This window comes from Silene latifolia, chromosome 11 (genome assembly GCF_048544455.1).
Source record: "Silene latifolia isolate original U9 population chromosome 11, ASM4854445v1, whole genome shotgun sequence".
Classification (NCBI taxonomy): Eukaryota; Viridiplantae; Streptophyta; class Magnoliopsida; order Caryophyllales; family Caryophyllaceae; genus Silene; species Silene latifolia.
The window spans coordinates 3,093,253-3,117,044 of NC_133536.1; the positions used below are offsets into that span (position 1 = coordinate 3,093,253).

The 23,792-nt window shown below is 35.0% G+C and overlaps 4 protein-coding genes across 5 annotated transcripts; 3 read left to right on the forward strand and 1 right to left on the reverse strand.

Moving 5' to 3' along the window:
- The first annotated feature begins 1,110 nt into the window (after positions 1 to 1,110).
- On the forward strand, positions 1,111 to 2,198 carry LOC141610648 (calcium-binding protein KRP1-like). Its single transcript, XM_074428845.1, has one exon. The coding sequence runs from the start codon at positions 1,801 to 1,803 to the stop codon at positions 2,131 to 2,133; it is 333 nt and encodes a 110-aa protein (XP_074284946.1). The 5' UTR covers positions 1,111 to 1,800; the 3' UTR covers positions 2,134 to 2,198.
- Positions 2,199 to 4,906: 2,708 nt separating this feature from the next.
- LOC141610649 (pectinesterase 31) lies at positions 4,907 to 10,099 on the forward strand. The gene is made up of 6 exons (XM_074428846.1): positions 4,907 to 5,344; positions 7,243 to 7,347; positions 7,526 to 7,603; positions 8,237 to 8,424; positions 9,215 to 9,388; positions 9,674 to 10,099. The coding sequence occupies exons 1-6, from the start codon at positions 5,090 to 5,092 to the stop codon at positions 9,834 to 9,836; spliced, it is 963 nt and encodes a 320-aa protein (XP_074284947.1). The 5' UTR covers positions 4,907 to 5,089; the 3' UTR covers positions 9,837 to 10,099.
- Positions 10,100 to 11,304: 1,205 nt separating this feature from the next.
- Positions 11,305 to 18,230, forward strand: LOC141610651 (uncharacterized). Of its 2 annotated transcripts, XR_012528368.1 has the most exons (6): positions 11,330 to 11,695; positions 14,029 to 14,451; positions 14,585 to 15,851; positions 15,954 to 16,100; positions 17,236 to 18,094; positions 18,156 to 18,230. XR_012528368.1 is itself a non-coding variant. In XM_074428847.1 (5 exons), the coding sequence occupies exons 2-5, from the start codon at positions 14,401 to 14,403 to the stop codon at positions 17,850 to 17,852; spliced, it is 2,082 nt and encodes a 693-aa protein (XP_074284948.1). In that variant the 5' UTR covers positions 11,305 to 11,695; positions 14,029 to 14,400; the 3' UTR covers positions 17,853 to 18,230. The 2 variants fall into 2 exon arrangements, 1 of the variants encoding a protein (XP_074284948.1); XM_074428847.1 differs by having other exon boundaries at positions 11,305 to 11,695; positions 17,236 to 18,230.
- A 196-nt stretch (positions 18,231 to 18,426) lies between these two features.
- Positions 18,427 to 20,944, reverse strand: LOC141610652 (transcription factor MYB14-like). Its single transcript, XM_074428848.1, has 3 exons — positions 20,533 to 20,944; positions 19,226 to 19,355; positions 18,427 to 18,911 (listed from the first exon to the last, which is right to left on the reverse strand). The coding sequence occupies exons 1-3, from the start codon at positions 20,663 to 20,665 to the stop codon at positions 18,503 to 18,505; spliced, it is 672 nt and encodes a 223-aa protein (XP_074284949.1). The 5' UTR covers positions 20,666 to 20,944; the 3' UTR covers positions 18,427 to 18,502.
- Between the last annotated feature and the right edge of the window lie 2,848 nt (positions 20,945 to 23,792).

Here is a 23,792-nt window from a genome sequence, read left to right on the forward strand (position 1 = left end):
CAGATTTAACTTAGATCTTACGATAAAATCCGCCTTGGTAACCGGATGAATTATATATAGTTGATGATGCAACGGTCGATAAAAATTACGTATTACTCGTAAATAAGCGGGAAACAAGGAATAAAAATGAAGGATGCGAATCAGACAGGTTATCGTCTTTGCATGTTGGCTAGGCGACATGATCCTAACTTATCATATGCTTGCTTTGTTCCATACTTATGGATGGATGTGCATTATTGAGGTAGGCATCCTCTTCTTTAATCAAAATCAATTTTTAATGTGCCTAACTCCTCATATTACTAATTAATTAATTATCAAAATCATCAATTTTCATGATATGTACATGGTTCATTTAATGAACTGAATTTGTAAAACATTATTGTAATAACTACTATAATTTATGAACTAATTTTTTATAAAACATTATTGTAACGACTAGTATAATTTAAGGCTACATCTTCGTATAAATTAAGTTTGATTAAGTTTATTCAAGAATTTATATCCAAAATAACGGGGTCAAAGGTTTTTACTACACTTAACATCTTACATCCATAGAAGGTATACACCAAAGTGACCAAACTCACAAAAAGTGGGTATGATCCAGACTTGTCAAAACTGATTTTGTCCGAATGTCGACCCGCATCAACACATGAATTTTGGACCTCGAGATTAAGCCATTATTTGAATTACAGCACCTCATCTGACCAGTCTTGAATTACTAGCACACTAACCATGCATTATTTCTGAATCAGATCTGATCCAAATTAACCTGAACACTTGCAAACCTAAAATTACCCTACCTGATCAACACCCAACCTGATTTACTCATTTATCAAGTCTACTAGGAACTAATCCATGCATATATTCAGAGTAATCCATGCATATATTCAGAGTATTACTAAACTCAAGTCGCTAAGAACTCAAGAGGTTGGAAGTTCGATTCTTACATGCGATACAGTGCGCTCAAAAAAAAAAAAAAAAAAAAAAAAGTGGCTAACACGTCTCAAACGCCTAAATAACATTACAAAATAATCTAGAATGACGAAAATACCCCCAAAGCCCCCGACACCCATTGTGTGAAGCATCGAGGAAAATGCGGTGGAAGTAGCAGCAACCAAAGCAAACAAACCAGCTAGAACACTTGTGTTCATGAGTTGTCACCTCTCCTTCCAAGAACTCTCTTCTATCCCACACTTCCATGAGTTCCACTACCTATATTAACCCCCACAAATCTCTCACAACCTTCCCAAACTCCTCAAAATCCCATCTCATATCAAAAACCGTCTCAAGTTATAAAACCGTCTTATTTTCACATTTTCAGCCTCATCAAAATCCTATCAAATTCCACCACTATTCCCAACTACCATTTAAACCGTCTCACATTATAAAACAGTCTTATTCTCACAAGTCACAACCTCCTAAGACTCACCAAATCCTATCAAATTCCGTAACTAGTAAAAAAAAAACCCGTCTCACCCTGTATAACGATCTTATCCCACAGTCTCCCCAAAACTCACCATATTCTAAAGAATAAAAAACTATCTCACACTATAAAACAGTCTTATTCTTACACGCTCTCCAAAACTTGTCAAATCCTATCAAATTTCCGCGATTATTCCTAGCCAGTACAAAACCCGTCTCACACTGTAAAACGGTCTTACTATCACAACCTTCCCAAAGTCCTTAAATCCTAACCAATAAAAAAACCGTCCCACACCGTAAAACGATCTTGTTCTCACCATCTCCCCAAAACTCGTAAAATCGTAACAAATTCCCCATTATTCCAACTCTACCCCTACAATGGCAGCTCCCAATTTCGAAGACCACCTTCCAATAATGGCAAACAAGCTAGGAGGAGAAGGGCTAATTCAGGAATTATGTAAAGGGTTCGAGCTTTTGATGGATAAAGATAAAGGAGTTATAACATTGGAAAGTTTACGTCGAAATTCGGGTTTAATTGGATGTGATCAAATGACAGATGAAGAACTATTAAGTATGATTAAAGAAGGTGATTTAGATGGTGATTGTGCTCTTAATCAGTTGGAATTTTGTGTTTTAATGTTTAGATTAAGTCCTGATTTAATGGCGGATTCAGAGTTCTTGCTTGAGCAAGCTTTGGTAGATGATCTCTAGACTATAGCTTAATAAAAATAATTGTGTAAGACGGTTTTATATAAGAAGTTTCTAAAACGGATACATTTGATTACAAAGTTCTTGCTTGAGCAAGCTTTGGTGGATGATCTATAAACTGTAACTCAGTAGAAATAATTGTGTAAGACGGTTTTATATATAAGAAGTTTCTATTAATTGTAGCTCAGCAGAAATATTTGTCTAAGAAGGTTTTATATATAAGAAGTTTCTAAAACGGATATACTCCGTATTTGATAACAGAGTTATTGCTTGAGCAAGCTTTGGTGGATGATCTATAGACTTTAGCCGAGTAGAAATAATTGTGTAAGACGGTTTTATATAAGAAGTTTCTAAAACGAATACATTTGATAACAGAGTTCTTGGTTGAGCAAGCTTTGGTGGATGATCTATAAACGGTAGCTCACTAGAAATAATTGTGTAAGACGGTTTTATATATAAGAAGTTTCTAAAACGGAACAGAGTTATTGCTTGCAGCAAGTTTTGGTGGATGATCTATAGACTTTAGCTCATAGAAAAAATTGTGTAAGACGGTTTTATATAAGAAGTTTCTAAAATGGATACATTTGATAACAGAGTTCTTGCTTGAGCAAGCTTTGGTGGATGATCTATAAACTCTAGCTCAGCAAAAATAAATGTCTAAGACGGTTTTATATATAAGAAGTTTCTAAAACGGATATACTCCGTATTTGATAACAGAGTTGTTGCTTGAGCAAGCTTTGGTGGATGATCTATAGACTTTAGCTCGTAGAAAAAATGGTGTAAGATGGTTTTATATAAGAAGTTTCTAAAACGGATACATTTGATAACAGAGTTCTTGGTTGAGCAAGCTTTGGTGGATGATCTATAAACTGTAGCTCAGCAGAAATGATTGTGTAAGACGGTTTTATATATAAGAAGTTTCTAAAACGGATATACTCCGTATTTGATAACAGAGTTATTGCTTAAGCAAGCTTTGGTGGATGATCTATAGACTTTAGCCGAGTATAAATAATTGTGTAAAATGGTTTTATATGGTAAGGGGTTTCTAAAATGGATTTATTTAATAACGAGGTTTAATTACATGGGTTACGATATCTGTATATGTAAATCCGTTTTGCATAATGTTCGTGTACAACCTTACACCCAAATAATTGATAGAGTAGCTTAGAGCTTAGGCATTGTTAAGTTTTTTTTTTTTTTTTCAACCGTAAATAAAGAGTTATTATACAAATGATATTTGACTCATTTGGTCAAATGAGATGTTATGGCTTAGATAATTGTTGATTGATTAACCAACAAGGATATCGTCAATCAAATCACGATTCTTCTTTTCGATATAATTAATCATCTTGTTATTACGCAATCATCATTCGGTGTGGTTTAACCGAGTCATGAGGTCCCTTCTTGGGTATGTTATCGATTACTTCTCGTGTCAAATCGAGTTCGTGTTGGTTCACCAATTATTCATAATCTATCGAGACGATTTCAGACGTATTAGTTGAGTTAGGTAGAGGATATAACACTTTACAACCATAATAATCATGATATCAATGAAAAACATGTCATTGTCCAATTCTCAATTACATCATATCATAAAACCTAAAAATAATATTCTTATAAAAGATCGCACACTTTGCAAACATATTAAATATGAAGACCAATACAAATCGCAATTACTTGACTAACCACTTATGTAGATCTGCATAATTTCAAATTACAATTGTCAACGATGACGTTATCTCATTTTCCAATATTATTTAGAAGATCCGCATAAGTCCTTCTGAACACTAAGCGAGAATGGCTCCTCGTCGATGGCAAGTCATTGATTAATTTCAAACTTAGTATCTTCGAAAGCTAATATATCGCGCGAATATTTAGTTTGAACTTTCAAATAGTTAAAATACCAGTTGGGATTTTTGCTTGTATCATCATGACTTGACTCTAGTTTGCAAAGTTTATAATATGATATTTATCCAATGATATTGAAAGAGCGTAGGTGATTCTCTTAAATTAGTCGTATGATTCCCAATAATGAATTCTTTGAGAACTTATGCTACCGACTTTCTCCACGCCCCTCATTCGTCCATTCAATCGTAAATCAATCGATTCGATTATGTGGCCTTGAGCATATAACATGAATGTCCTCATTGTTAACATTGAAGAAACTAAAGTCTTTACTTCTTTTTATATTCTTTTTCACCCCTTCAATTGTAAAACAGTTTTAATAATATAGGCTATCTTATAAACTCTAAATTTTCAACTAGCTTTTTAACTAATTTTGCTAAACATTACTTAATTTCATATTCATAAGTTCGTTTAGTGTAGTTCAATCGGATTTATATAAACGCAAAAAAAAAGCAATCATATTTATATAAACCTGTCGAATTTTGCTTAGTTGAATTTATTTTGAATTTTCACTTCATATCCTATTACTTCATTTCAATTTAGAGTGTAATGACGGATCTTGGAGTAAACAATAAGAGGGTAGAAAATTAAATTATTGATTTTGTGGTAAATATTTAAGACTCAATCATTAAATTAGGGGGCCAATGACTCAATAAAATAAAATAAAATTAGGGGCGTCGACTCATCATTTCACAATTATAAAAATTAGCGAGAACCAAACCCCTACTGACATAACTAAATGCTCCACTAATTCAGACTATTCCAATCCAAAAGAACGGACCAAAATCCCCTAATTCCTACCACAAAAATACAACAATCCCAAACGAAGAACCCGATCCCGACATAATTAAGATCGTCCATTAATTCAGACGGTTTCAGTCCAAAAGAACGGACCAAAATCCCCCAATTCCAGTCCACAACAATCGCAAACTAAGAATCCGATCCCTCACTTTCCAACTCCACTCACAGTCACTCCATCATCCCTTGCGTTTACCCTCCGCATTCAACAATTCCGCCATTTTCACACACCTTACAGCATAATCTCCGTACAACAATGGCGGCAACACCAACAGCGATAGTAATACGGGTAGCATTAGACGGAAGCGGCGATTTCTGTAGTGTTCAAGACGCCATTGATGCAATTCCACTCGCTAACACGCGTCGTACTATCATTCGTCTGTCACCTGGGGTTTATAGACAGCCTGTTTATGTACCAAAGACTAAGAATTTCATCACTTTTGCTGGATTATCTCCTGAAGATACTGTTATTACTTGGAATAATACTGCTACTAGAATTGAGCATCATCAGGTTAATTCAATTATTCTTCTTCTTATTATTATTGTTGCGTAATTACGGGTTTTGGCGTATTTTGAATTATTACTCTCTCTGTCCCGGTCATTTGTTGTCCTATTCCATTTTTGGTATCAGTTAATTGTTGTCCTTTCTATTTTAAGAATGAACTTGATGAGTAATTTGATCATTCACACTCAATTTGTTCCACTTGTCATTTAGTAACTGCCCCCCCTCCCCTTTCCTTGATCTTTGTGCCAAAACTAAAGGACAACAATTGACTGAGACGGAGGGAGTAGTTGTAACTTGTAAGTGATTAATTTGATTGAATTCGAGCAGTTGTGGAATTAAGGGGGTTAGCAAGGTGATCGCGCTCTAGGCAATGAAGAATTCAATATTTTTAGTTAATAATACTGCCAACAGAATTGAGCATTATCAGGTTAATTCAATTGTTGTTGCTGTGTAATTCCGGGTTTTGAGGTAGTTGTAATTATAGGTTGTGAGTGAATTATTTGGTTGAATTTGAAGTGGGTTATTTGTACTTTGTAGTGGTAGAACCAAGGGGGTTAGTAGGGGCGATCACCCTTTGGGCTACTGAAATTAAAACTTCTACTTAAAATTTTTGATTTTTATAGTCAAGAAACCATCTCAACCAACAGCTTAAGCTCATGGTTGGAGTCCCTGGATGATTTTATACTCTAACATGTTAATGTTATTGCAGAATTTCGGGTTTTTAGGTAGTAGTAATTATGGGTTGTAAGTGAATTATTTGGTTGAAGTTTGAATGAGTTATTTGCAGTGGCGGAACCAAGGGTGTTAGCAGGGTGATCACACTTGGGCAATGGAAAATTTGGAAATTTCAGTCAAAATTTTCGCTTTTTATGAATATTATTATTGTTGTTGTTGCCATTCTGGGTTTTGAGGTTGTTTTAATTATGGGCTTTGAGTGAACTATTTGGTTGAAAACTTGAAATTGAATTGGGTTATATGCAGTGGTGGAACTAAGGGGGGCTAGCTAGCACTCTAGCAGGGGTGATCGCTCTCTGGTCCATGAAAAATTTAGAACTTTTAGTTCAATTTTTTTTTTTCCCTGATATGATCGAATTCTTCTTATAGTTACAGAATTCTGGGTTTTGAGGTAGTTTTAGTTATGATGGATGTAAGTGAGTTATTTGGTTGGAGTTTGAATTGGGTAATTTAGAGTGGCGGAACTGAGGGGGCTAGCAGGGGCGATCACGGCATCACGCCCTAGGCAATGAAAACTTTGAAATTTGGTTGTAATTATGGGTTTTAAGTAAATAATTTGGTTAAAATTGAATTGGGTTACTTGTAATTAGTGGTGTAACAGGATTTGTAGTTATCGACGAGAAGTCTTCAAGGGGGACGGACTAGTTATGTTACTCTCTGCGTCCTAGTCAGTAGTTATCGATTGTCCTTTTTTTTTTTCTTTGTGAGGGGAAATTCAGACATAGATCACTGTTGATTGGGTTGGCAGAAGTATGAGGTAAACTACACTTAGTTCTGCTATTGTTTGAAGTTAAGTGATTAAAATTTGTTGCAGACATCAAGGTTTATAGATTGGAGTTATGGTTGTAACTTGTAAGTGAATAATTTTGGCTGAGTTGTAATTAAGGGTTGTAAGCTGAGTTACAGGATTCCCTCAAATCACAGCGAATTGCTAACTGATTCTCACATATTTGGTATCCGTATCACGATGTATTCTGATTTTTTGTTTGAAATATCTGTATTACAGTGTAAAAAGTGCGGATCGCCTATGTGAATTATGTATTCGTCTCAGAGCGTACTAGAATTAGGCAATTATGGTCTATGGTTGTGAGACATGTAATTTGTAAGTGAATTAGTTTCGTTGGAATTGAATTGTGTTATAAGGAGTTAGGTGATTACATTTGTTGCAGGCAGCAAGGTTAATTGGAACTGGTACATTTGGATGTGGGAGTTTTATTATAGAAGGGGAAGATTTCATTGCAGAAAATGTGACTTTCGAGAACTCAGCTCCTCAGGTATATATATTCTTGTTTTTTTGTTTTTTTTTGTTTTTATGTTTCATTTTCTTGGGTTAGTTCAATTTTGTTGGTTTTTGAGGTAAGGATTGAACGGTTTATGCAATTGTAAAGTTAGGTTTGTAATTTTGAAGCTAATTTCAGCATTTTTGGGGGTTTACATGAATGATATGTGCAGGGATCAGGGCAGGCGGTGGCAGTTCGAGTTACGGCAGATCGTTCTGCTTTTTACAACTGCAGGTTCCTTGGATGGCAGGTACTATTCTACTGTCTTCCTTTCAAGCCATATAATTGTTATGATATTGACATTGGAAGCTTTGATGGTGGTAAGCAAAATTGTGGTCACTTCATCCCTTGGTTAGCGTGTTCTAGAGTGAATCTCAGAAAAGAAGGAAAACTATTTTTATAAATGGTGCTCATCGTTTAAGCTAGTTTGTTTGTAGGTAAATCAGATAAGTTTGTAAGTTGATGCTGTATTATCGAGCGTTCATTGAAATAATCTTTCGAATACCGCAACTGTTGATTTCTGAAATGAGTGACCACTTTTCGCCCATTTTATTGTCTTAATTCATAAAGAAGTAGCCAGCTGATGCTACAGTTGTAATTTTCCACTGTCTAGGATGAGCACCTCTGACACAGAGGTACATGCCATTATGCCATAGACGGTAGATCTTAATTCATGAACATTTTATTGGCTAAGCGGTGAATATTCTATCAGTGTTTCATTTCACCTTGTGCGCCTCTTGGATAAAGTCAGTTTTAAATGGCAGATGATACATAAAATAATTGTAATTTATGCATTCAGTTTTTGAAGGGTTTATGACTATTCCTTTTTCCATTGCATGGATCAATGGATGTACTTATTGTTCGCTGTGTGTTTCTACATCAGGATACTCTGTATCTGCATTATGGAAAACAGTATTTACGAGATTGCTATATCGAAGGCAGTGTAGACTTTATCTTTGGAAATAGTACCGCATTGCTGGAGCATTGTCATATTCATTGCAAGTCAGAGGGGTTTATCACAGCACAAAGTAGGAAGTCTTCTCAAGAGCATACGGGTTATGTGTTCCTAAGGTAACTGGGAAAATTCTTCTTGAATGCTTTTCTCTGATGTTTAATGTGTCTGATACGATTACATAAACCGTGGTTTAAAACTTTTCTGCGTTGCTTTCTGAGTTCTCTTGGTATTTTTTGTGCTTCAGACGTCTGCATTATACTATTATATGTTAACTAGGAGCATTTGGGTCAAGTGTTCACTAAAGTTTAGCCATTCAATATAAGGATAGTATAGATACGGACTTTTAAGTTATCGCATGACATACAATAGTGAGTAGCAGCTACCCCAAGAAAGTTCCTGCAATGTCTCTTTTATGACGTAGTAAAATATTCGGAATTATAAACTTACCTTGCTAATATGAAAATTTTCAATGTTCTAATATTTTCCATATGAAGTTTTTCTTTTATCATATTCTTTTTCTTCGGGGTTAATGAAATTTGTATCCAGCCGAAAAAGTTGAACTTTGAATCTTCGGTAGACATCAATCATATCATGTTCACTTAATGCCTTAATGTCTTCTTTAAGTCCATGAACTGAGTGCAGACTGCAGACTTGAGTTTTTGGCTTCCTATTTAGATAAAGAAATAAATTCGGTCAACAACTAGTCATTAAGTGTTACGGAGTACTATTCTAAACTCTTAATCAATAAATAGTAACCAATAAACTAATTTTGACTGCGGAGTCATACAAGAGAGGGAAAAACTGAATTGAGTTGTTCATATTTCAGGCAGAAAAGCCTCTCTTACTAATTGCATTCCATTTTTCTTATGCATCTTTGTAAAGTAGAATTTGTGACATTTGTTTCAGATGTGTGATCACGGGGAACGGAAAGGCATCATATGCCTATCTTGGACGTCCATGGGGTCCTTTTGGAAGAGTGGTCTTTGCACATACATACATGGATCAGTGCGTCAGACACGAGGGTTGGCACAACTGGGGCAAATGTGAGAATGAAAGGAGTGCTTGCTTTTACGAATACAGGTATCTAAATCTTCTGGACGTAATTGTATAACTGTACATGTAGTATTCGTATAATTTTGCGCAGACAATTTTTGAACTGAAATATTTAGTATTTTCAGAGACTATTTATTCCACGGACGCTGGTTTAAGCTTTACATTATTTGAGCGTACATTTTGGAAGTGGTCATTGGCATAGCCTTGACTGCTTCACAATGTAATTCAGCTTTCTGGAGTTACGTATGTTGTCAATTTTAATCTCGCAATGTCTAACAACATATGCTTAATGGCTTGTCACATGCTTAAAAGGTGTTCTGGACCCGGGAGTTGTTCATCAAAACGTGTTGGATGGGCAAGAGAGCTAATTGATGAAGAAGCCGATCAATTCCTTGTGCATTCATTTGTAGACCCTGATCCACAAAGGCCATGGTTAGCCGCAAGAATGGCTGTACGAATACCTTATTCCGCTTGAACGGTCAGTCGGTCACTGTATGTGCGACATATGTGTGTATAGTTCAAATATTGATGTAGTTACAAATAAATGAGTCCAATTAATCAACTACGTGAAGAAACGGAACATGCTCGGGCTATGCTACAATTTTCCGTCCTCGGATTTTTGTTATATGTAATATCCACGCTTCCTTTTGTAAGGTTTTGTATTTTATGTTTGATGTATGTACATTGTTTAAACGAAATAGATGTGTTTTTCAGCAGCTTGGGTAAAAGCTGTTTGTCATGTGAGCTTGTAAAATCATGAATAACGTATACACTTTCCCGCCAAGTCACACAGCAATGAAAATTTCAAAAGTTAGTGTTGAATTTCAATTTTTTTCCACTTTACCACTCCGCCCGTCCCAGTTTACCTATTTCATTTCAGAGTATCCGAGTAATTTATTTACCTTTTTTTTTTTTTTTTTTTTTTTTTTTTTTTTTTTTTTTTTTTTTCGAGACAGTTTACAATGTGTTATTTCCAACCAAAAACTAAACGTACTGAATATATCACATTACCAATATACTATACAAATACTATCCTATAACTAGTTGTATATTAGTATTGTACAACTGTATTAAAGTTAATCTGAGTTATTTTACAAAGTTATTGAGCTTAAAAATTATTCTGTTAAGCTCAATAACTTTGTATCATAACTCGATAATTTTGTTAGTAGAACTCAATAACTTTATAACAAAACTCGACTACATTGAATAAGTTGTATAGCACCACTTATATAATACATTCCCATAAAACTCCGGTAAATATAAGTGACTACAGTCCGTTTTGCTTCAGACCGCAAGTTCCGTCTGAAACAATAAGACCTCTCACAAGTGTGAAGCACATGGGTGGTGGGACACCCCCACTAGGTAGCACCAAAACGGACACGGACACGGACACGGACACGACACGGACACGTGATACGGCATCCTATGAAATTTAGGACACGGGACACGCTATTTAAATTTAATAAAAAAAGGTATTTTATGGTTATAAATAACGTATGATTTTATTATTGTAATGCATTTGATTCTAAATTTAGTGTATTTGATACTAAATTTAGGTAACTGAAGGTAAAATTCGATCTTAACTATAACTAATTCTAATTTCGCACCCAAACAAATCTTTTAATCAATTTTTTTTGAGAATTTATTCCTCGTGTAAACTATAACATGTTTAGGCGTGTGTCTAACGAGTGTCGGGTGTCCGAGTGTCCGACACGGTGTCGGACACGGGACGGCTAGTTAGGAGGAGTGTCCGTGCTACCTAGCACCCCCATGTGCTTTTCCACTCACTCCCTAAATGGGTTTTTTGTGAGAGAAAACGGTATCCGTCTTACATTTCAGACGGATCTTGCGGTCTAAAATAAGAATTTGTGAACTGACTAATTGTAAATCCCCACGACAAGAAGTCAGTACTTGGGACGCAAGTATCCGATACCTAAGTTGTCATCCAACAAGCATGCAATTCCCACCGTTGAAATCACATCACCATTCACCAAAGCACAAGCATCACAACACAACAAACATAACAACAAACTCAACAAAATCTCTTTTCAACGCCACACAATTAGGAATCTCATCCCCTTAACCTTTATTTTTTTTATTTATTCCAACCACTCATTTATTTACAACCTCGCTTAATTTCATCAAATTCAAATTTAATTAATTAAATTAATTATTACGCATCGCTATTCAAAACCCTAAATAAAAACAAACAAATAAAAATAAATAAATAAAGAAAAACAAGAAGAAGAATAAAATATCCGAAGAGAGAACGAACGCCGTTTCTCTCTTTCCTTCTTCGTGGATTTCTGCGAATCACAATCTGGCTGTTCTAAGGTTTTGATTTCATCTTTTTTTTTTTTCTTAATTAATGTTATGTTTTTTTTTGTTAGATTTAATTATTATTATATGATTGAATTATTTGTTGTTTTGACTTTTAATTGAAAGAGATTTCGTCATTTTTTTCGAATTAATATGATGTTATTTATTAGGTTTGAGGATTATATGATTTATATTTGTATTAAATTGATTGAATGAATTGTTTGTTGTTTAGGCTTCTAATTGAAAGCGATTTTATCATTTTTGTACGAATCAATATGATTGTATTTGTTACAGTTGAGGATATTATGATTTATATTTGTATGATTGATTGAATTAGTTCTTGCTCAAGGACTTTTAATTTGATTTCTTGTTGATCCTACCCACGACCAACACCACATAATTTACATACTTGGCAAAAAAACCCAATGAGTAGATTATACGACTTGTTGTATGCAGTTGTATGATGTAGAATCCGAGCTGTGTACTAAAGTTTTTGAGTTTTGTTTAAAAGAATTTGAGCTATGCTGTAAAGTTTTTGAACTAACACACTTAAACATAAAAAAATAAACTCTTACAAAACTCGGAAAAATTACACATAAGCTCGGATTAATGTATAGGGTGGTACAATGCTTATTATACAACTGGTTGTATAGTAGTATTTGTGAAAAAAACCCTAATTGCAAAAGAACTTGATTAATTCAATAGAAAAAATAATTCATGTTGTTTGTTAACAAAATCGAATATTAACTTCTTTGGTGAAACGATTATGCACTATTCGTAATTAGAAAATAGAGAGAATTGTTGGTTTTCTTTTTTATGAGAAGGGTAACTAATGGAAAGAAAGTGGAAAAATGTCCGTGATTGAGTAAAATTCGTACATGAAAGAGCAACTACGTAATTTTTTTGCTTAATTTAGTCCGATTTTTGTGTTTTTAATTCGATTGTGTTATAAGATTGTTATGTTATTTTTATTGTGTTAATTTTTGTTATTTATTGTATTTGACGAGCTGAGAAATTTGTTGCCTTCTGATGATTACCATGAATTGTTGATGGAAAAAGATTGCAGTCAGAAATTTGATTGATTATAGTTGTATTGTTAGATATGGTGATTATCAATATAGGTATTTTAAATATCCGTTATGAAATAAATCCACAATTTGGGGGAGTTGTAGAAGTCGAAAAAGTCGGTGTCACAATTTATCGATGTTGTTATGTTAAATGTGTTTGGGACTCTAATCTGCGTTTGCCGAATTTGATGGGAGTCATGGGACTATTATGTTAAATGAGTTTGGGACTCTTATCTCCATTTGTCGAATTTGATGGGACTATTATATTAATGTGTTGGGTACTCTTAAGTCTTATCTGCGTTTGTCGAAATTGATGGGACTATGATCTATAAGTTGAGTCTGGAGACTGGAATCTCTAGTTTAGAAATTGTTCTGGTAACTCACAAGTCACAACCAATCATGTTTCTTTGCATAAACTGGGTTTTATTACGAAATCCTTTATTTAGCTTTTCCCTTTCTGTTTAAGTATCATGGAGGACGTAGATATAGCCATAGTTGACTCCCGCAGCATTCTAGTATTTAAATTTATGTCATGGGTTTTTATAGCCAAAATACAAGCCTACTGTGTCCAGGTATCAGTTCGAGTGAAGTGTTCTTTTTACTCAGCTACTTGTTTCAAAATTATAATTCTCCCCTTGCTTCATACTTATGGAAGTTTTGAATGAGCTTGCTTTACTGCTTAACTTCCGCTTAATTCTGTCATCAATCAGATAGTGCTGCCTGCTTAACTGTGGTGACTTCTTCATTTGTAGCTTCTGTGTTGAGTGTGGTCTATTTCTTGCCTGCCTTGGCCGATATTATTCAATGACGACTATTGTAATAGGTTGTATCAAGAAATCAAGAATCGCTCTAAAATTCTGCCCTGATTAGATTATATAACTCATCTTTATTATGACATAGTTTTCAGAAATTATCATCTCTTGTTTTCAGGAATTAGCTTAAGTTTATTCTTTTAATAATTTCATTCATTCTTTTTGATGTTTGTTAGCTTGGCATCACCTAATACCTGCTCAAGAATCATTTATGAGCTGGATTTTTTTTTTCCGGTTTGCGTGGTTCAACCCCCTTTCGGGATTTTATTAGTGGCAACCCGGCTTGGCAAATAATAAAAGTTTGCAGTAAAGCATTGATTATTAGAATAAGCTATCAATATTTTTATCTGGTGAACATAAGATGACAGAAAAGTGTGTGTGTTGACCGACGCATGCCCGTTCCTTTTTCTGTTGTAGTTTTACGCTTTCACTGTCATAGCGTTCTAATTTATAATCTCTCTTGGATCAGGTCTCTGTCTCATAAACCTGCTTGGTATCTAGCTTTCCTGCGAGGGAGCGAATTTCGATCACTCTGGCAGCTGCAACCCAGTCAAAGCTTTCTCGCACCTCCAAACAGGTGTGGGGTACGAATGACCGGGTGATTTTACTCTGTGTTTTGAGAAGATCAAGATCATCACATGTTTGGAGATTGTGCCGTATTTCTGAGGGTTTATCTGTGGACTACGGCTAACGTAACCTCTGTCAACATTTCTGAAGTGTGGTAGTTTGGTTCGTATTCAGCTTTAGTTTGTGTTAAGTTAGATGTTGTGTGCTAGCTCTCTATGTCAAAACTTGATATATTGTTGATTGAAGTTCTGAAAACTGCTGGTATTATTCATTAATGGGTCGTTTCTCTTGCCTCTACGGTCATCTTCAAAATCACAAGCACAAGGTAAAGGCGGAGTCAATTTTGGTCCAATGGAAGTTTTTACATAAGCTTAATTACCAATTTACCATTTTCTTGAATCGTTATAGATGTATTTTATTGAATATGATGATATAACGTTTTCTATATGTTTCTTCAGAAATCAACGCAACCTTCATTTGAAACAATGATCAAGATGCTTCAAGTTAGTTCTCCAGATCATACATCAGCGAGTTCTAGGTTAGCTGAAACTTCTGGGGGGAAAAATGATAATAATTACTTAGGCAATGGTACAGAACTAGTTTCACCATGCTCACATGGCTGGAGATCTAGAGAATTTGAATGTGAAAATGATGCTGATAGCAACATGGACTCTGTGCACTTTGAGACGGGGAATATGAGAAGAAGCCTCTCTTTAGGCTGTGATCTAGATCAGAAGAGAAGGATATCTGATGACGACAAAACCGATGATTGCGTTGACCAGGTGCTATCTTTTGATGGCTCTCATGATTGCAATGACACGGTGGACCTGTCCCCACCAAATGCCGCTAAGAGTGCAGAGACCAACTCGCCTGATCATGATCAAGAAGCTCTTGAGTCTCTTTCTCCTAATTGTAGTTCTGATTTGGTCAACCGTGAATCTATCTTCTCTTTCCCCAATGCAAAATATTTGGAAGAGGAAGGACATGATGACTGTCATGATTCATTTATTGCTGAGCACGTTGATGGTTGTGAAAGGGAGACTGCTGAAGCATCAAGAATGTCAAAGTCGTACTCCATGCCAAACTTTGATTGTACATCGCCCACTTCCCCATTTGTCTCGAAGAATGCCTTGCCTCCTCACAATAGGTCATTCGAGGATCTGAATATACTTTGCGTTGAGAAGGAAGATATTCCAGCCCATGATGCCTGTGCCGTAGACATAGGTGAAATTAACAAGGATGATAGCTTTTCCTTGTTTGAGAAATTCGATGGAGAAAATGCTGCTTTCGATAATTATAATTCTTTTGAATACGGTTGCACAAGCAAGGACTGGATAGTTCCAGTGCCAGATGATATGGGTATAATCGAACATAATAGGGTAGAGGATTCATCGTCAAACCATTGGGGTCACTTCCCCGGTCAAGATTTTAAGATCAAACGAATTGAGGATTGGGTTATTGATCTTCAGCATTGCAGCCCTGTGGAAGAGACAAATGAAACAGCCATTTCTAACAGCCCGGTTAAGAGAGCTTCTTCATTTTTGGATGGTCTGGATAAAATGGAGATGAAAACGAACCCTGGTATGGAGGTAGCAAAAAGATACATTTCTTCGCTGAATGCCTCAGCTACCACTGTGCAACTGGCCAATCACGGTTTAGTTGCAATCCCCCTTCTAGTTGCTTTTGCTAGCTTGAAGGTTCTCAATCTGTCTGGAAATTCCATAGGTTCGTGGAAAACTACAACTTCTATTGTTTCCTTTCCTAATTCGTGTCCCTTGTTTCTTTATTGTTGATCTATTGTTAATTTTCACTTTATTTTTATTGCAGTGAGAATAACGGCTGGTTCTCTTCCTCGAGGACTGCATATGTTGAATCTGTCCAAAAACAAGTTATCTACCATTGAGGGCTTAAGAGAACTTACAAGACTTCGTGTTTTAGACCTGAGCTACAACAAAATCTCCAGAATAGGGCACGGTAAGCTTCAAAAATATAAACATGTTTATACATTGTTTCGCTGAATCAATCTTGTTCTGTCTTTAGAGATTCCTTACTATTTTACTGGAACCATGTTTGGATTGGGTCCTTTAAAAGTTATGGGAGGGATAGCTTGTTCTCCCTTTTTTTACGGCTGCAGTATTCTGATTTCTGCCATCATAACGTTGTTTATCATCTGTAGCTTTGATTGACCTTGATGCAGTATTCTGCCTTTTGGCCATCGTAATTCACACGTGACTCTGCACTCTTGCAAATGTTTATCAATGACAAGTTTGAAAAATAAACTTAAAAAAAAGATTTCAACAAGTGAAGAGAGAACACATTTGGTAGCATTTTTTTGTTAGTAGGGCTGCATCTTTGTACAAGTAACCTATAAAAATAAAGTATGGTCTTACACTAAATTCTCCCTGCTAAATTACATCAAGGCGTAATCCTCTACCTTACTTTATTTGCAAGCTGTGAGGTTATATGATGATTAACTAGTTTAGACTCCGTGCAGTGCAATACATGCACGGTATAGAGTTTTCCACATTTATAAAATCATATATAAAATAGGTAGCTCATAATTGTTCACATTTTTTTGGTTTGACAAAAAAAAAAAAAAAACTTGGAACTGAAAATTAATCAGGAAAATTGAGTAATGAGAGGAAACATATTTTAACAAAAATATTTTTTATACAACAAAACTAATGATTTCAATTTATAAATTTTTCTCAATTTTTTTTTATCATGAAACTAATAACAATGATTTACAGTTTTGTTTTTATACAGGATATGGGTCAAGTCATTATTTAATAGTACCATCAATAAAAGGTTTAATAATTTATAGTTTTATATCAATTTTATTTTTTTTAATTAAAATACTAAAGTTTAGAATTTAATGAAAATAATATAATTTGATGAAAAGATTAATTTTGATGAAATGATAGTAATTAAATGCAATAAACTGTAATCATTAGTTTCCTTATTTTGGAAATGCACTTAATTATCATTAGTTTCCTTATTTGAGAAATATACATCTTCGCGGGAAAACTTGATCACCCATTCTTTTAGTAGATAGGGGATTGGAGGGAGGTTAATTGATTCTTCTTGACTTCTTGTAATGTTTTTGAAGGTCTTGCATCATGTTCCTCGGTGAAAGAGTTATACCTTGCTGGAAACAAAATAAGTGAAGTAGAAGGTCTTCACCGATTACTGAAGCTAGCCGTTCTTGATTTGCGGTTCAACAAAATCGCAACCTCAAAGAGTCTTGGCCAACTTGCTGCCAACTACAATTCCTTGCAAGCCATCAGTTTGGAAGGAAATCCTGCCCAAAAGAATGTCGGCGATGAACAGTTGAAGAAATTTGTACAGGGTTTACTTCCACAGTTGGCTTATTACAACCGCCAGCATATCAAAAGCAGCACTCTGAAGGATTCCTCGGATAGAGCAGTTCGACTAGGCATTTCAGCTCATCAATTTGACCGTGGGGTAAAATCTGATCACAAGTCTTCTTCACGTCGAAGTGTTAGCAAACGAGCATCCCATGCGAATTCTCCACATCGGCAAAAATCTCAAGCATCGGACTCCCTAAAGCAATCTAAGGGTAAACATGCTGTTGCTCCACCTAGTAGCTCGCGAGCATCCAATCACCATAATCTCTTGGACATTAGCAGCAAGCTACGGGGGTTGAAATTGGGCGCTTCACTCCACAAAAGTCGAAGCGAGGGAGCTCTTGCTGCTGAGGTCTAATAATATAAAATTCAAAGTGAGCAAGCTTCACGTCCAGCCCTTCTAAAATTCCCCAACGTCTTCTGAGGTACTTGCTGAAAAACCAGAGACGTTCTTTATATTCTTGTCGGGTTTTACCGTTTGGCATATGAATTTGTGATGAGCGATTTTATATTTTGCTGGAATTGACTTCTGAACCCCCTAAATTCTGCAGTTTATGTTTCTCTCTCTGTGTGTAATAAGTACTTATTCTCGAATTGGAGGTTGAACGTTTGTGCGTCTCGTTTATTGAACACGTTCCTTATTCTTGTTCTCGAATTGTAGGTTGAACGTTTGTGTGTCTCGTTATTGAACGAGTTCCTGATTAATGCACTGAGATTTATTTTGGTGGTTGGTAAATCACGGAGTATTGTTTAAGACCGATTTGCAGCCTGACGGTCCTTTTACTTTTGCCAGGTCTATTTTATATGCGCCCTCGATTCTTAATCTTTACAAGACCGTCTTAACCAAGAATTTTACATTCCCCATATATTTGTAGGTGATTGTGATACATTTTTGAAATATAAATGAAAATTATCACTATGTAGTTGTAGACTTGTAGGTGATAGTGGTACCTTTTTGAAATACAATCGCTCTCCATTTCAATCATTTGTCTACCTTGTAATCAAAGATTAAACATTTGATTGAGACGGAGACAGTAACTGGAAATTATCACAGAAGCCATAATTGTCAACATCGAATGGCTCATTCCAAAAGTTTTCATGGATGAGTTGTTCTAGATCATCCCATGACCATGAAGTCATTGAGCTTGTTGTAGATACTGTTTCGGAATTTTGACCGTTGGAGGAGCTTTGTATTCCAGACAAGGATGAACTTTCTAATATGAGTACTGATGATTCATCTACTATGTTTGGCTCAACACTTGGTTGTTCTTGTAACTCTTGCTTTTTGATTGATTTTTGCTTGCAGTCTCTCTGGCTCACATTTCCATGACGAAAACGTTTCCTTAACTGGGCGTGCCAGTAATTCTTTATCTCATTATCCGTTCTTCCAGGCAAGTGTTTTGCTATCGTAGACCATCTGCACTTGAACGTACAAGTCATAAATACTCCGTACTTGCTATCGATCAGAAAGACAATAGTCCGGTCATATATATTGCGTGTAGACATAGAAAATGGGTCATTCGGATGATGTATTTCAAATATCGCAAGTTTAAATAATACGTAAGATAATGGTTATTTTTTATTATTATTATTATTATTATTATTATTATTATTATTATTATTATTATTATTATTATTATTATTATTATTATTATTATTATTATCATCGAATGATGCGTACTGATTTTTTCATCGAATAAAATATAATATTGACTTTAAATTAAAAAATACCTATTTCCAAGTTTATTGTGGAGTTGGATGATGAGTTCCTCTTCATGTTTGGTGTAATTACCGTGTCTGACGTCCGGTCTTAAGTAATTTATCCATCTTAGTCTACAACTTTTTCCACATCTTGCTAGACCTGAAAGTCAAGAATATTATAAAAGATTTAAGTCAATGTGCCACTAACAAAATATATGATATTATGATGCAACAAAAAAGAATTGATTTAGTCGCATCATATTAAAAGTATAGCAAGTCTCTTGTAAAACCACTTGTAGTGAACTAGTAGCGGTTTCAGAAAAATTTCACTGCGGATCCCATAGAAAATATATACTTATTTCTACATGAAAATATTAATTTATACTATTTTTATCTAAAAATTGGACTAAAATACATTAAAAAATTCCATTTGCGGCTTCTCGAGACCCCGGAAAAAGATACCCTCTTGAACTTTGTCATTTTGCATGTGATACCCAACTTTTTAAGTTTGTGTACATAATACCCTCCATGTTTAATTTTCATGCAGAACATCCTCTTTTTGTCGCTATAAAAAATACAATTGCGCATAACTCCTAGACCGGAATTCAGAATAGGCCAATTTTTTTTCCTAAAATGATTATTTCTTCATAATCTACGACTTGAAAAAAAAATTGTCGACTGATATTTTATAGGGTTTTTTTTAACGAAAATCTTAAATCAACCATATCTTCGACCTTAAATGTCCAAATGATCATTTTCATTTTATCAATTTATAGATCTCAAAAAGGTAATCAATCTAGTAAAAAAAATAGTCAATTCCGATTTCTGGTATATGATTTATGCTCATTTAAAAAATTTTAGAACGATAAAAAATGTACGTTGTGCTTGAAAATCAAATCTCAAGGATATCATGTGCACACACTTAAAAAGTTGGATACCATGTTCAAAATGTCAAATTTCGAGGGTACCACATGAATTTTCCGTAATTTTTGTAAGATTATTTAAGTAATTGTCACTTGATTTTACAATAATACTGGTACAAAATCGTGTTACTCAAGAATTATCGCTGAGTACCTTGTGAGGCTATTTTATTGTATCGTACATTTTATAAACCCGCGGTAAATGATACTCAATACTCCCTCGGTTCATGTCATTTCCATGCATTTGTTCAATATGTATGAATATTATTTTATTTAAACGTATGCAAATGATATGAATAGAGGGAGTACGTCGTATGCATGCAAACAAGGACTAACGACATCAAAATAAAAATGGAGACGATGAAAAATATACGTAAATTCGAGAATACGAATGAACGAAACTAAGTACATGCGTACCAGCGTACTTAGGAAGCTCTCTCCAATTCCAATGGCCATATCTTTGAATATAAGATTTTAGTTTATCGTCCTCTTCTTGACTCCATGCACCTTTCTTTAGCCCTTTCTCGTCGAAGTATGGTGTTCTCCCCATCTCTAGTAGAGGCGGCGGAGATAGAAATAAAATTTTGAATAACAAACTTTTTCTTCTTGTAGTTTAATATCTTTATTTTATCTTTATAAAGGTCGGTCTGATCTTATGTAGTTATATTTAAAGATTTTCAAATAACAGAAATCAATGGTTTTAACTATTTTATTTTTTTTGGGATCTGGGGTAGCGAGTGCTACCACTCGGACACTCGGTACTATATAGCTCCCCTTTAATTCTACTACAAATATAAAATGGTATCTATATTTTTGTAGTAAATATAATGCTTAAGAAAAAGCTTTCAATTTTCCTATATATAGAGACTAGAGAGTATAAGAAGAGGACGTATGTTACAGAAAAGTCATAGTTATATAAGTGCATGGAAAAAGGTATTTCTGTCATGAAAAATGAGTCTATTTGGAGTCAGTCCAACTATTGACTAAATAATGATAGTGACTTTAATTTGATTTGTAGTATGGAGTAGTAATTTAAGAAGACTTCTACTAACATAATTAATTATAGTACTATGGAAACATCCATTTGTTTACGATGAAATCATTAGGTAAATTAACAAATGTAACAATTTGTTAATTTATGTTCAAGTGTTGTGGTGGAGCTACGCAGGGGTTAGTAGAGGCGTTTGCCTTATTGACGGATAAAAATTTCAAAGTTTTTAATCAAAATTTCCATTTTTTTTCCGGATTTTCATTATACAATTATCCATTCGACCTTGTTGATATATTTTATAATCAATATTTTCGAATACTTATGACTAGTAAGATTTTAAGATCGTACTACAAATATAATTTTTAAGATATGTTAGTCTATTTATACATTAAAAAAAAAATTCATTTTATTTTTACCTATAAATTGGACAAAATACACAAAAATATTTTGTTTCCGGTGTCTCGGACAACGGAAAAGTGGTCGTGTCTCCGCCGCCACTGATTGTACACATATTACATTGATCCTATTTTCTTGCACTTAATTTCAGCTCATTTTAGTTCAGTTAAGCTTTATTTAGTTCAGCTCATCTCTTCACAAATTAATCTTTAGCTAGTTCAGTTCTATTCAGTTCCGTTTAGTTCCGTTTAGTTCACCTCCTATTAGACGAAAAGAACATGCCATTGCTACAAAAATCAATCAAAGTGGCCAAATAAATTAAGTTATTTATGAAGAAATAACACTAAATAAAAAAAACGATTCAATAATAAAATAATCACTAATAAATTGACAAAATTTTATACAAATGTCTTGTCCAAGACTTTGTGTTAAATTTTGGCCATAAAAAATTTTGACAAAAGAAAAATAAAAAAGTTAGTCACAATAAAAAAATATTTGTACTATGAGCAATAATTATTGGAGGACAATGAAACCAAGAAGGAATTGAAGACTTTGATTTGTAGTGTGTTTGAATGATTAAATGTAGAAGAAAGGATATTTCGTGGAATTCACCCGGGGACTTCAATTTTCTATAGTATGGACACTCTCGAGTCTCGAGTCTTTTGAGTGTACACATTATGACCATTCTCATCACCACTACTTTTGTTTTGTTTTGTACTCCTTCTGTCCCGGTCAATTGTTGTTCTTTAGTTTTGGCACAAAGATTAAGAAAAGAAAAGTGGACCAATTATTAAATGATAAGAGGACTAAATTGAGTGCGAATGATCAAATTGCTCATCAAATTTATTATTAAAATAAAAAGGATAACAATTGACTGAGACACCCCAAAATGAAATAGGAAAACAAATAACCGAGGCAAAGAGAGTATATTTTTGTCTTGTTTTGAAGTGTGTTGCACGAGTAAAATGGACAATAGGTAGACTAACTTAGGACTAGGTTGACCAAAGATATAAGTAAGTAGACTTACGTCTAATGTAATAGTTTCTGAGCATTGAGATAAAGTTTTTGGGTTTTGTTTCAAAAATTAGAAGTTTTATTATAAAGTTTTTGAATCTATTCACTTAAAAATTGAGTTAAAAAAATTACAATATAATTCAAAAACATTACATATAAGCTCAGAAAAATTTAAGTTTTGACTTCAAAAACTAATATGTACGAGTAACTTATTAACTTTATAAAACTTAGAAAAAATACACATAAACTCTGTAATACCCGTCCTTTTAGGGACCCGTTGACTGACGTTGGCCGACCTTAGTGACATGTTTTGGCTCTTGGGAAACCTTACGGGAGATATCTTGTGTCATGGTAAGCGTTGGGTGTGTGGTACTCGATCTAGTCGAGGCCACTCGATCGAGTAAAGGGGAGGCTCGATCGAGTAGAGGCCACTCGATCGAGTAAGTTAGTTACTCAATCGAGTAGCGTCTTTACAGCGGAGATTTATAATCGTGTTTTGGTAGAATCGTAAATCATTTCCGCCTCTTCCCAAAAACCTAAAAGTCGTCTCTCCTTCTCCTTTTCACCCTAGTTCCTTCATGGAGGCCTTTGAGGATGCTTGTGTCGTAGGGAAGGGTTGCTTGAGCCGGGTAGCGGTCTTGACGCCGATATGCTGTGCGTAGGTATGTCATCATCGTCATCATTGTCGTTGTTGTTTCTTTTAGGGTTGTAGTGATAGTAATAGGTGTTTGTACTGCTTGTATAGGTGTGTTGATTGGTTGGTTGATATCTTGTGATCGGACTCGGGGTTGCTGCGGTTGGCTAGAGGTAGGTTCGCCTACTCAGTACTGTTGGGTGTCTAGTGTGTCTTTTGATATGAGTTGGTTAATGTCGTGTCGGTGTGGTTGATAGATGGTGATATGCGGTGGGTGTTGTGTTGTCTCAATTGATGTGATTGTGATTGTGATTGTGATTGTTGTATAGCTGTCTGTGATCTTCGGGGCGCGTCCCTGGCTGAGTGGAGTCACTTGAGGGAGTGGCTTCACGCCCTTGATTCGCCCTCTGTGGAACCCTCCACAGGAGGGGATGTGCACATTGATGGACATGGGTTTACGCTCGTTATGATGAGCGGGGATTTGGTGGGTACGGCTGCGGTCCCCCACTAGCAGGGTTGATCCAGTGGACAGTCGGCGACGGTGATTGATTGGAGTAGTTGTGGTTTGTATGAGTGTTTTGTTGTGTCTGTAATAAGTTGGCTGTTGTTGATATGTTGTCCGCAGTTACTGACCTTGTGTGG

Bases quoted from the DNA above. Each gene is read 5' to 3' on its own strand.
- LOC141610652 (XM_074428848.1), bottom strand. From the start codon at position 20,665: ATGGGGAGAACACCATACTTCGACGAGAAAGGGCTAAAGAAAGGTGCA. The intron at 19,356-20,532 runs GTACGCATGTAC...CTTGACTTTCAG, and splicing joins AGAGCTTCCTAAGTACGCTG to GTCTAGCAAGATGTGGAAAA. The intron at 18,912-19,225 runs GTATTTTTTAAT...GTTCAAGTGCAG, and splicing joins CACAATAAACTTGGAAATAG to ATGGTCTACGATAGCAAAAC.
- LOC141610649 (XM_074428846.1), top strand. From the start codon at position 5,090: ATGGCGGCAACACCAACAGCGATAGTAATACGGGTAGCATTAGACGGA. The intron at 7,348-7,525 runs GTATATATATTC...TGATATGTGCAG, and splicing joins TCGAGAACTCAGCTCCTCAG to GGATCAGGGCAGGCGGTGGC. The intron at 8,425-9,214 runs GTAACTGGGAAA...CATTTGTTTCAG, and splicing joins ACGGGTTATGTGTTCCTAAG to ATGTGTGATCACGGGGAACG.
- LOC141610651 (XM_074428847.1), top strand. From the start codon at position 14,401: ATGGGTCGTTTCTCTTGCCTCTACGGTCATCTTCAAAATCACAAGCAC. The intron at 15,852-15,953 runs GTTCGTGGAAAA...TTTTTATTGCAG, and splicing joins TCTGTCTGGAAATTCCATAG to TGAGAATAACGGCTGGTTCT. The intron at 16,101-17,235 runs GTAAGCTTCAAA...ATGTTTTTGAAG, and splicing joins AATCTCCAGAATAGGGCACG to GTCTTGCATCATGTTCCTCG.
- LOC141610648 (XM_074428845.1), top strand. From the start codon at position 1,801: ATGGCAGCTCCCAATTTCGAAGACCACCTTCCAATAATGGCAAACAAG.